At 26.3% G+C, this 12,946-nt stretch overlaps 1 protein-coding gene across 3 annotated transcripts in view; it reads left to right on the top strand.

Moving 5' to 3' along the window:
* Positions 1-12,946, top strand: part of LOC126909876 (ankyrin-1) — a 76,352-nt gene that overhangs the window by 25,756 nt on the left and 37,650 nt on the right. For all 3 annotated transcript variants that reach the window (XM_050692291.1, XM_050692298.1, XM_050692305.1), the window contains 5 exons: positions 189-282; positions 1,503-1,711; positions 7,003-7,266; positions 10,237-10,500; positions 10,562-10,668. In XM_050692291.1, the coding sequence (XP_050548248.1) occupies positions 189-282; positions 1,503-1,711; positions 7,003-7,266; positions 10,237-10,500; positions 10,562-10,668 (938 nt within the window). The remainder of the gene's footprint in view (positions 1-188; positions 283-1,502; positions 1,712-7,002; positions 7,267-10,236; positions 10,501-10,561; positions 10,669-12,946) is intronic.

Raw genomic sequence — 12,946 nt, 5'->3', positions numbered from 1 at the left:
TCAATTAATTTCTCAACTCTGAATATAGTATTAATACTTTATAAGGCAATTTGCGCACAATGGACCAACAGGTCTGAGAGCATAGGCATTATGTCCACTTCGTTAATAACTATAAGGCAATTAATTTATTAATGCAAAACTAAAATTATAACTAAATGTACAATAACTAAATAAATATATTTTTTTAGGATAATTACACTCCTTTACATATTGCGGTAGAATCCGTTAAACCAACTGTAATCGAAACTTTATTAGGATATGGAGCTGATGTTCATGTACAAGGTACGAAATAAAATGTGGGCTAAATACAAATTGAAAAGTGATTTAGTTAATTTTTATTTATGTTTCAAAGTTTTGTAGTAAGAAATGTATGCAAACATTTAAAATAAAGCTTATATGAAAATTTTTGCTTTTTAATGGTTAAAAACTTTTACTCCTTTTCTTTAATTAATAAAAACATCAAAAATCGCAAGACAAAAAAAAAGTTTTTTTTTTAAATTTTTTCAAATAAGAATTAGTTAGAAAGAAAATGTTGAAAGACAAAAAATAAATCGATAATTATTATAATTAATTTATATCATTTAATAGAATTTCTCGAGATATTTAAATAACTATATGTTTATCTTTGATGTCTCATAAGGGTAACAATTTGTTTTTAAAATTAGAATATACATAATTAATTAGCTTGTGTATGTGACACGGAATTTTTCCAAGTGTCAATAACTTTTTTCCCTTTTTAAGGAAACAACAAAAAAAAAAGGCGTTGAACAAATGAAGTAGCGACACTAGCCGAGAGAGAAAAAAACAAGAAAATGTTAAATAAAGAAATATATATGAATATTTATTTATTTAAAATTAAACAGCAAAATAAAATTAAAAATGATACACTAGTGCAATAGTAATATATATAGATAGTACCTTACAAGTACGTCGCAAAAAAGGCGGGGTGGCGTTAGTTCGCGTAGGACGTCGAAGGCAGGATAGATCGTTTACCGCCGGCGCTCAGTGGCCGACCGCGCTCCAGTAGATGGACTTTGCACCCTAGCTAGATAGCGGAGGTACTCTAATCAGGCTGGACTCGCGATGTAATAAGGCGGCTGATGGAATAGACGAGGCGACCGTGTATTAAACGTATCGCAAAATATACGGTACCGTGTCATATGAATGGTTTATAGCAAATTTCATACAAGTATTCCGAATGTTATTAACAATGTAAATTTGTGATTAGACGTGAGCGCAGATTATATTGCTTTTAATCACTAGAAATTTCTCTTCTGAGTTTATTCTCTTGCCTAGATATAAAGTACTAAAACCTTATGAGTCAATTTTAGCAAGAAAATTAGGCTTTGCTCTTCAATATGGTCGATTTGGAAAAAAACAACATAGAAGTCTATTTTTCTTTTTTTGTTTTCCTAAAATATTGAAAAAAATGGACATTACATCTTTTGAAAATTAGCGAAATAAATGTAAAAAATCATTTTATAATACAGTTTTTTTTTTAGGTGGTAAGTTAAGAGAAACACCTCTACATATAGCAGCAAGGGTCAAAGATGGTGACCGTTGTGCATTAATGCTTTTAAAATCTGGAGCAGGACCAAATGTAGCCACAGATGATGGACAAACTCCAGTTCATGTTGCTTCAAAACATGGAAATCTCATAACACTTCAATTATTATTAGACGACGGTGGTGATCCACTTTTTAAAAATAAAGTAATTAAAAAAAATATTATTTAATAAATTAGAATTTTAAGTATGAAATATTTACAAAATATTTTAAAGTCGAAATAATTCTAACTTGAAATATTTAAATGAAAAATGGAAAAGTATAAAAATATTTAAAAAAAAACATTAGTTTATGACCAACGTTGACCATACTGTAAAAATCAATAAAAAATATACTGTGTGGAATGGAAATTATGACAAAATTTATTAAAATCTTAAAGTAATAAAATTGGCATTTTTCAAATTTGAATCAAATAGCAATATAATGTGGTGGCTTATTGAAAAAAAAATTAATTATACTATGAAATATCTCATAAAAAAAAGTGGTCACTCAATTTGTTTTCTAAAAATTCAAAATTATTGGATTGGAACTAAAATACACTTAATATTCTTGAATTTTTATTAATAAAATAAAATATATTAATATATATTTTATTTTTTTATTAATTGAATCATGACGAAGTAGTATTTATTTATTCTAAAACGCAATATATCCCAGTTTGAATTTATCATATGAGAGAAAAACTTTGTTCTGTTTTACAAACACATCAATACATACAATAATAAAACAATAATTGTATTTTGATATCTTTTAACATCTAATTGTTGTTAAATGACATGAAAACTGTTATTTGACAAACAACAACTTACACAAAGAAATTAACATCAAATCAGTCAAAGAACTCGCTACTTTACACTACACTAGATTCCACTCAAAACTTAACACAAACACAAACCCTTTAATAAAAAAATGCATACTTTTACAATACCTGATAACTCACCACGTCGACTCAAACGAAACTGGAACCGTGACCTTTTAACATAACAAAACAACGCCAACAATATAATCTTAACAAAAGTATAACTTAAATTATCTAATTAAGGTGTTACCATTGGGTGACTTTCTTTAATGTTATTAATGTCATTATTTTAGGTGTCAAAAAAAAAAACTTATTGTAAATTTAAATTATAAAGATCGTTTTTCTAAAAAAAAAAAAACTAGCAAGTAGAATTTTAATGTATTTTGAGATTTTTAGATTTTTTCATCTTCTTGTAACATGTACTTTTTAAAGGTATATGAGTAAAAGAAGAGAAAAATTTAATCTTTGAAAAGAATATAAATTATTTGTTGTTTATATCATTATTATACATATAGATGTATATACATAAAATTTTACTTTCGTCCTATTCAAACCTGTATTTGCATATTTTAGCTTCGATGCAAAGCTGAGAAAGTATTAATTTTACCTTGATGTGTTTTTTTTTTTTTTTTTATTTTTTTTTTTTTGTGTCTGTGAACGCTCAATCTTAGCTCTCGCTGGACCAATATTTGATGAACAATATTTTTGTGAACATTTGACCCTTTAACAGGCCACAGGAAGGGTTTCAAAATGGTAACTTTTTACAAAAAATTAACTTTTTCAACATAACTTTTGAAAATGTTCCGGAAAGACTGACACTTTTATATATATCTTAAATTAAAGCTTATGTAATATACTTTAATTTGAAAAAAAAAATTTGACCTCTGGACTTGTCTTCGTGGTGAAAATGGACATCAAAGTTAATGAAAAACGTACGATTTCCGTGAAAAAATTCTCGATTTTATATTTTATATTATTTAATTTATATTTTATATAACTTTTGGAAAAATGTATGGATCAATATTATTATTTTTTCATAATAAATATTTATATAACCCTTTCATCTGGCACGCTTTTTTTGTAAATCGGATCATACCTCTTTAACACGGGAGGCCAATACTTTAAACATGCGTATTGTTACTAAGATATTTTCAATTTAATTTTTGAAAGTATTCCGGAAATACTGACACTTTTATATATATCTTAAATTAAAGCTTATGTAATATACTTTAATTTGAAAAAAAAAAATTTGACCTCTGGACTTGTCTTCGTGGTGAAAACGGACATCAAAGTTAAAGAAAAACGTACGATTTCCGTGAAAAAAATCTCGATTTTATATGTTATATTATTTAATTTATATTTTATATAACTTTTGGAAAAATGTATGGATCAATATTATTATTTTTTCATAATAAATATTTATATAACCCTTTCATCTGGCACGCTTTTTTTGTAAATCGGATCATACCTCTTTAACACGGGAGGCCAATACTTTAACCATGCGTATTGTTACTAAGATATTTTCAATTTAATTTTTGAAAGTATTCCGGAAATACTGACACTTTTATATATATCTTAAATTAAAGTTTATGTAATATACTTTAATTTGAAAAAAAAATTTGACCTTTGGATTTGTCTTCATGGTAAAAATGACTACCGTATTCAAAAATTTGCTATTTTTGTGTTAAAATTCTGGGTTTTGTATTTTATTTTATTTTAAAATACCTGACAAGGGGAGTACAGATTTTCATAAATATTATATAAATTAAAATTGATATAGTATAGATAGTTAAACTTATTTAAATATGTTTGTTTCTTTTAAGTCGAGAAAAATAACTTTGAAATTTGAACTAGCTTAAATAGCCAATTTTTTCGACCGACGGTATCGACGTACGGTTGCTGAGTTGGTAAAACTTATGTTTTACACACTTGGGGTACGAGGTTCCAACCCGCGTATGGCATTGAATTTTCTGCATTTTTTCTTAATTCTTTTTAAGTTGATATAAATTTTTAACTCGTTTGATTTTTATCTCATTTAGATTCAATAAAGATCAAGGATCTCATCACTTTAGTCGCCCCTTGTAAGAAGAAATTTCTTATTCCTATTAAAATTATTTTACTATATTTTAAGTTTTAGCTTCGATGCAAAGCTGAGAAGATATTTTTTTGTGACTATCATTTATTTTCTCTGCTCTAACTTGACCTACTTTTTTCAACGATACGTCAAATTACTACAATTCGTATCTAGTTGAAGATATTACTCTCAAAAATTGAAAAAAAAATTCTAATTTATCAATTAAACAGTTAGTTATTACATCGTCTCCATAAAGACAATTAAAATCATTAATTTCTAATGTTTTCAAAATATTTATTAACGAATGAAGTTTGATATGATAGGTTTCAACTACAAAATTAAATCATTTTACTTTGTAATTTAATAATTTTATTACTCTGTTTGTGTGTGCTACTATTAGACTATAATATTCAAATTTTTTTCTAACGTGTTGCTATATAAATCATTTCTAAAAAAAATGATTGTTTTTTCTCCTGAATTAACAATTGATTTTTACAAATATAATCAAATTTTATAATAAACTCAATTGAGTAAATCTTTTTAACAACTTTGTTTTGATTGGTACATTTAGTTAAAGTAAATCATTAAAATTAATTCAGTTCTGGATATTTCAATAGTAGAATCTTTTTAAATATCAAAAAAGATACGTTAAATGACTACAATTCGTATCTAGTTGAAGATATTACCCTCAAAAATAATAAAAATAATGAGTTTTTCTGATAAATATACTGTAAATAGTAATTATAAAATTTCCTGACTGCATATTAATCTTAAAAATAACATTGTTTTAATTCTCATAAAATTTTCTATTTAATGATTCATTCTAGTCAACGAAGGAGTAATTTTGCAGAATAGCAGAAAAAATTCCCAACAAACTTTTTTTTTTTTTGTTTTAATTAGGCAATTGGTGGATTATTCCAAAAGCAACATCAACTCTTATTTCTTTAATTATATCATGATTAGTAGTTCTTTGATTTTAAAATATAATATTTGAATATATACTAATTATAATTATTAAATTTAGTATGAAATTGATATTTAATATTGTAATTTAAACGGAGAAATTATAAAAATAATAAAGAAGTTATATTTTGCTTTACTTTTACGTGTATAAAAATTTAAAGGGCTTGATACAATAATTTTCAATAAAAACTGTTTGTTACTATAAAAAAATGCACTGGACTACAAGGAACTTTCATCAGAAGCAAAAATATACTTTTCTAAATCAAATTTTCGCGTTGTTTTCAAATTAGCAATTAGACTTTATCTATCAGTTCTAATTTTTTACATTATTACTAATTACATATAAAATAATAATTAAAAGAAAAAAAAATAGTTTTCAAATTATTACTGATTTGATTTTTAATATGTTAAAAATAATCAGTCCAAATTTTCAATTTTAACCTATTTTTTTGGTTCTTTAAAGTTGATGAAAAATTTTTGATAAAGATTTATGAAAGTTTATAGTAAAAAAAATTGAATATATTACCATAACTTTTAGCTCAATTACAAGTTTAAAATTGGCATCTAGGCCAGTCAACAAAGGAAAAATTTCTTAAAAAAATTCCGAACCAAATTTTGTTTTATTAATAGTTGAATTAAAAAATGTATAATGACATACTAATAGTCCTCGTTGATTAAAATTGAGCTTTTTTTTTACAGCCTCGCAAAAGTTCAAAAATATGAGCTTTTTTAATTTTCTCAAAAAATATTTAACTTACAAAAAAAAGTTTCGTACAAAAGTTGTTTAAAAGACAATTATAAACAAAAAAATTATCTTATATTTTTTCATTTAAACAAATATTTTTCGAGTTACATTACATTTAATATGAGTACTAAAATTTATATTCCATTTTTTTCATTTTACGGTTACTTTTTATCATGTTACACTTACGTTAGACACAATGTTATAAATGCATATGTGTGTATGTGTCAGTTTATTTATTTATTGTATCATTAAAGTGTAGTGTATATTAATATACAAGCGATAGAGTAGGTAATTGATTTGACGCTATATTATTTAAACCCAACTAAACGCTAAATTGTACATTCCGAAACAACAATCATATTATGTCAATTGCCACCGGAATTTCTGGTAATATTTTTCTTTTTCTTTGCCTTAATCCCAACTACTTGGGGTCGGCCACCCTTATCCTAAGCTTCCACTTGACACGATCTCCCACATCTTCTACGCTCACATCAGCTGTCCTCAAATCGCATTAAATAGTATCCCTCCATCTCTTTTTTGGTCTTCCTCTATGTCTTCTTCCTTCAACATTCATTTCTATAACTGTTTTTACAGCTTCCGATTCTTCTCTTCTCATAACATGACTAAACAATCTAAGTCTATTTTTTTTCATCTTATCCAAGATTGATGCAACACCTATACTTCCACAGATTTTCATCAAAGCGTTTCTTATGATAGTGATTTTAATCATTGTCAGATATCATCTATACTTGTCCCATCTATGCCTAGACCCCACTGTGCTACCATTTTTTTTATATCAAAACTTAGTCAATTCTAGCATGCCGTGTAATGTCAATAAATAATTATTTATTTTTAGATTGGTGAGACACCTTTGCATTTGGCATGTAGAAGTTGTCAAGCTGATATTGTAGAACGACTTATTAATTTTGTTAAAACAAAACAAGGCGATGAAATAGCAAATTCTTATGTAAATTCTGTGAATGAAGATGGTGCATCAGCATTACATTATGCAGCTAATATTACAAAATCGGAAGTTAACGAATCAAAACCAAATCACGATGCTAAAGTCATTAAGTTATTATTTGAAGGAAAAGCTGATATAAATTTGCGAACTAAACAAGTAAGTATAAAATATAATTATATTAATACTAAATACAATATCTATTAAACTGCATGTTAAAGTTGTCACACAAATGACGTTAATTTTAAAAATAAAATAGCACTTTTAATTAAAGTATATAAATATTATATTTATATTTTCATATGCAGTACATTTTTCTATTCAATTATAAAATAACACACTTGCAGTTTGTAGTAGCTTGAAATCGCTAATTCCATAGTAGTGCACACTAAATATCACAACATGTAAAATAACTAATAACTTATAATGTTTATTTTTAAGTTAGGATGCTGCAAAAAGAGCTATTTTTTAAGTATTGAAGTAGATTTTTATACGCTTCGTTTAAAAAAAAAATTAAACTAATTTTTATAATAGTAAAACGGGATAGTGTTTTATCCTGCATCTTGTCAAGAGAATCAATTATAAAATTCAAATAATGCCTTTGTTACAAAATGATACTGTCCAATAGTGTAAAAAAATATTCAACAAGGGGTACCTTTATATTTTTTCAAAATTTTACAATAATATTTTGGCCATTTATGTTTTGGTGGATAGGGAAAATAATATTTCCACGATTCCTCTGATGGAAAATAAAATTGCGTTGTCCCATCTTGGGTGTACGTGAAGACAACAAGCGAGAGGAAATAAAGTAATTAAAAACGGAGAAGGCCTAAGAAATAAAGTTATTGATACCAGCCGGACAACTTATGTGGTAGCTATTACGCAGTAGTGTGTATAGGCCAATCCAACGCTTATGTAGCTTATGCTTATTGTGACGTAGGGAAATCATCACTTAACTCTAAGCTGAACTCGTGTATAAGGGAGAAATATAAATGCAAAGTAAGAATATATACGTGGAATGTTGAAAAATTAATTGGTAGAAGTAGATAATTAGTAGTCGTATTGAAGAGGAGAAAAGTTAACATATGTTGTGTGCAGAAAACTAAGTGGAATGGAGAGAAAGCAAGGGAAATAGACGAGGATTATAAAATAATAGACTCAAGTAAGTCAAATACAAAGAATGGTGTAGGGATAATAGTGAATGTAGATATGAAAAGTAAAATAATAGAAGTAGCTAGGAAAAGGGATAGAATTATAGTCCTAAAATTAATTCTCGAGGAAAAAGTGTTTAATATAATAAAAAATTTTGGAGAGAGTTGGATGAGATGATGCAAGTAATAACTGGTAATGAGGATGTGGTGATAGGTGGAGATATGAACGAGCATGAAGGTAATGAGAGGAGAGGATATGAAAGGTTACATGGAGGGTATGGTTTTAGTAGGAAGAATGAGGCTGGAGAGAAAAAGCTGGATTTCGCAATATCGTATGATTTTGCTAAGATTCTTATTTTACAATGAGGAAAGAACATTATTTAACTTATTAGAGTGGAAGTAATAGATCACAAATTGATCATTTGATGTGGAAGACGAAAACGTTAAGTTACTAAAAGATTGTAAATTAATCCCAGACGAGAATGTAACTTCACAACATCGACTAATGACAATTGAGTTGTGATGGATAGGATAAGGGTGACCGTCCCCAAGTAATTGAGATTAAAGTGATGAAAAAAAATCATAGGAAATTTAATTTTCATCTTAAATAAAGCAATTTTATAGTTTTTTATTTTTATTTTTTTCAAATTAATTTAATGTAATTTAGTTATTCCAAAACTGATATAAACATACAAAAATTTAACCTAAATAACATTCTAGAATTCACAAAAAAATTCTACTTATTAAAATATTAAACTACAAGCTAATAAAAAAAATATTATCCATTTTATTATTTATCTTTGTAAACTATGTTAAATATCAAGTTTATTGTAAAACACTATTTCTAAGAATAGTTTTAGATGTAATTTTTGAAAGTTATACTAAAATCTAATCATTTTCATACAATTAGTTTGAGAGTAGACTGAATAAAATGTTGACTCATTTAAAAATAATTTTGCACATTTATTTTTGGAGATATTTGCGTCTAAAGATTTAGAAAAGGTGAAAAGTGGAAAACTGTTCAAGCATTTTAATCATAACACATAGATAGGACTATAGATACATTGTTCGCCCTTTTTTTTATAACTTATAACTACAATAACTCAAAAACTAGTATTATTAAACTAATTATCGACTCTTATCAACATTTTATCTAGTTTGTTCTCCTTCACATATAAAAATATTTGTAGGTTAAAAATATTTATATCCTTTCAAAGCGGTATTTAAAAACCGCTTTGAGAAGTGGTTTTATTTTACAATAAACTTGAAGTTTTTCTTATTTTTTAAAAATAAAAATAATGTAAGTCTAAGTTTAGATTTTAGAGGTGGGCAAGAACTTTTTTTTGTCCATTTAGAGTAAGTGTGCCATTTAATTAGCTGACATTCAGCACTGGTCACACGTTTGCCACTTACTACCTGTTCCTGTTCTCTGTTATAAATTTCAGAGACAGAAAAGTGTATGTTCAAAAACACTGAATAGGGAGGGTTTGTCTGTACTAATCGAAAGTGTAAAATAAATAGGTAACAGTTTATAACTTAACTATCAAATAATAAAAAATAATAAGAATGCAGTTATCAAAATTTATACTTAATAAAAAAACCATAATGTTAATTATGTGCTATTCAAGTTTGAAAAATGAGTTTTCAATGTTGTTAATAATATTTCCTTTAGGTCAAGTATCATTTGTTAGTTTAAAGCAAAATTCTCTTAACGTTGAGAAAAATTTTTGGTTTTTATTTTTTTTAACTCTTTCTTACCATGGTAACCCTTCTGTTGTATCTTGTTAATGTGTCCTGTTCAAGTGTTGCGTTTCAATCTTTTCTGTTTCATCATTTACAAGTTTTCTTCATTATCTTTTTATTTCTTTTCTAATATGATTGTGTTAAAGCTTTCATAAATTGTTATAGATTGTATTCTTCCCTTTAACCTAAACAATATCTGTAAAATTTGTTTAACGAATTTTTATTTATTTTTTAGCATCATGAAACAGCATTACATTATTGCGCAGTAGCTGGTAATAATGATGTCCTTTCTGCAATGTTAGATGGAATGTCACCATCTGAAGTACAGCAAGCTATGAACCGTCAAACAAGTATAGGGTGGACTCCATTATTAATTGCTTGCCATAGAGGTCATATGAGTTTAGTCAACACTATGTTAAATAATCATGCTAGAGTAGATGTTTTTGATAATGAAGGAAGATCTGCTCTTCACTTAGCTGCTGAAAGAGGGTATTTAAAGGTAAAATTTTTTATTTTTTTTCATAACAATTTAGAATAATAAAAATTGTATAAATTTCAAGGTATGTGATGCGTTACTAACTCATAAAGCATTTATTAACAGTAAATCACGTGTAGGCTGGACAGCACTACATTTAGCAGCTATGAATGGGTTCGCAGATCTTTGCAGGTAAATTTATTTGTTGTTAAGAGATTTGTCTATTTAAAAGGTAATAAATTATTTCAAAAGATACCCTAGTTTATATTCCTTGCTATTTTATATTTTAGCTTCGATGCGAAGCTGAGAAGGTATTAATTTTACCATGATGTGTTTATATTTTTTTTTTTTTTGTGTCTATCACTACTTTTTCTCAGCTCTCACTGGACCGATTTCTTTTAACAATACGTCAAAAGATCACAAATTGTATCTAGTTGAAGACATTATCCTTAAAAATTGAAAAAAAATTCCCCCGTTCCCCGTAAATGGGGGAAATATCCAAAAAAATTACAAATTTAAAAATCGATAAATTTTGTCATTTTTTTACTTTTTTTTCTTATTACTTCCATAACTCTTTCAAAAATCAACAAATCAACATAATTTTTTTTAAACTAAAACCTTAGATATTTCCCTTGATATAATTTTTTTGGAAATTTAACACTTAACCTGTTCATGGGGGGGGATTTATAATTACAACTTTTTTACAAAAACTAACTTTTTCAACTTAATTTTTGAAAATGTTCCGGAAATACTGCGTCCTTTAAACATATATCAAATTAAAGCTTATTTTATGTACTATAAAATGAAAAAAAAAAATTTGTCCCGACGACTAATCTTCTATGCGCAAATGGCTACCGTATTCAAAAATATGCTATTTTTTATTAATATTCTGTGTTTTGTATTTTATTTTATTTTAAAATATCTTATTAGGGGAATAAACTGACTTTCATGAATATTATATAATTTAATTGACATAGAATAAAGTTCATAAGACATATGATATTAAACTTATTAATTTTTTTTTACTTTTTTAAAGTCAAAAAAGTAATTTTTAAATTTAAATTAGCTTAAATAGCCAATTCTATCATGCAACAAAAGCAACAAACAGTTGCCGAATGGGTAACACCTATATGTTTCACGCTTAGGGTACGAGATTCATATCCGTCTTAGGCATTTAATATGTTGCATTTTTTCTTGAGTTAGAATAGAATTTTCAAATAATTTGATATTTATCTCATTTAGATTCAATAATTTCAATAAATATAAAGGATCTTATCACTATAGTCTCCCCTCGTGAGAAGAAATTTATATTCATGTTAATATTATTTTACTATGTGGTTCTTTTTGTGGCTACGATTTATTTTGCCAACCCTCACTTGACCTACTTTTTTCAACAATACGTCAAAAGATCACAAATTGTATCTAGTCGAAGACATTACCCTTAAAAATTGAAAAAAATTCCCCCGTTCCCCGTAAATGAGGGAAACCTCCAAAAAAATTACAAATTTAAAAATCGCTAATTTTCGAAATTTTTTCAATTTTTTTTAATTAAAAGTGCCATAACTTTTTCAAAAATGAACATATCAATATAATATTTTTTTTTATAGATGCTTGATGTCTTTACCTATCATTTGGTATATTTTNATTTTTTTTTATAGATACTTAATGTTTTTACTTATCATTTAGTATATTTTTTTTGTAAATTTGACCCTTTATCTGCCCAAAGGGGGGGATTTAAAATGACAACTTTTTCACAAAAAATTAACTTTTTCAACTTAACTTTTAAAAATGTTCCGGATAGTCTGACACTTTTATATATATCTTAAATTAATGCTAATATAATATACTTTAATTGAAAAAAAAAAATTTGACCTCTGGACTTGTCTTCACGGTGAAAATCGCTATCAAATGCTATTTTTGTATGAAAATTCTCGATTTTATAATTTACATTTTTTACTTTAAAGTGCTATAACTTTTTAAAAAATGTATGGATCAATACAATTTTTTCATGAGAAGTAGTATTTATATACATCTTTCATTGGNTATTGGACATACTTTTTTTTTAAATCAGACTATTTCCCTATATGTGGGGGGGCTTAAAATTTAAAAAATGCATAGATAAAGTAGAACTCTTTCAACTTAACTTTTAAAAATGTTCCGGAAGGTCTGACACTTTTATATATATCTTAAATTAATGCTAATGTAATATACTTTAATTTAAAAAAAAAAAAATTTTACCTCTGAACTTGTCTTCACGGTGAAAATCGCTACCAAATGCTATTTTCGTGTGAAAATTCTCAATTTTATTTTTTACATTTTTAACTTTATAATGCTATGACATATTGAAAAGTGTATTGAGCAATATAATTTTTTTATGGGAAATAATATTTTTAATAATCCCTTTTTCATTCAACATACTTTATATAATCAGGTTATTAATTTTTTAAAATTAAACACTATCTAAAGATTT

Source organism: Daktulosphaira vitifoliae, unplaced genomic scaffold, assembly GCF_025091365.1.
Source record: "Daktulosphaira vitifoliae isolate Bord-2020 unplaced genomic scaffold, ASM2509136v1 Scaffold_1, whole genome shotgun sequence".
Taxonomy (NCBI): domain Eukaryota; kingdom Metazoa; phylum Arthropoda; class Insecta; order Hemiptera; family Phylloxeridae; genus Daktulosphaira; species Daktulosphaira vitifoliae.
The sequence above is the reverse complement of the archived record's forward strand: the minus strand, read 5'-3'. Positions and strand labels throughout refer to the sequence as shown.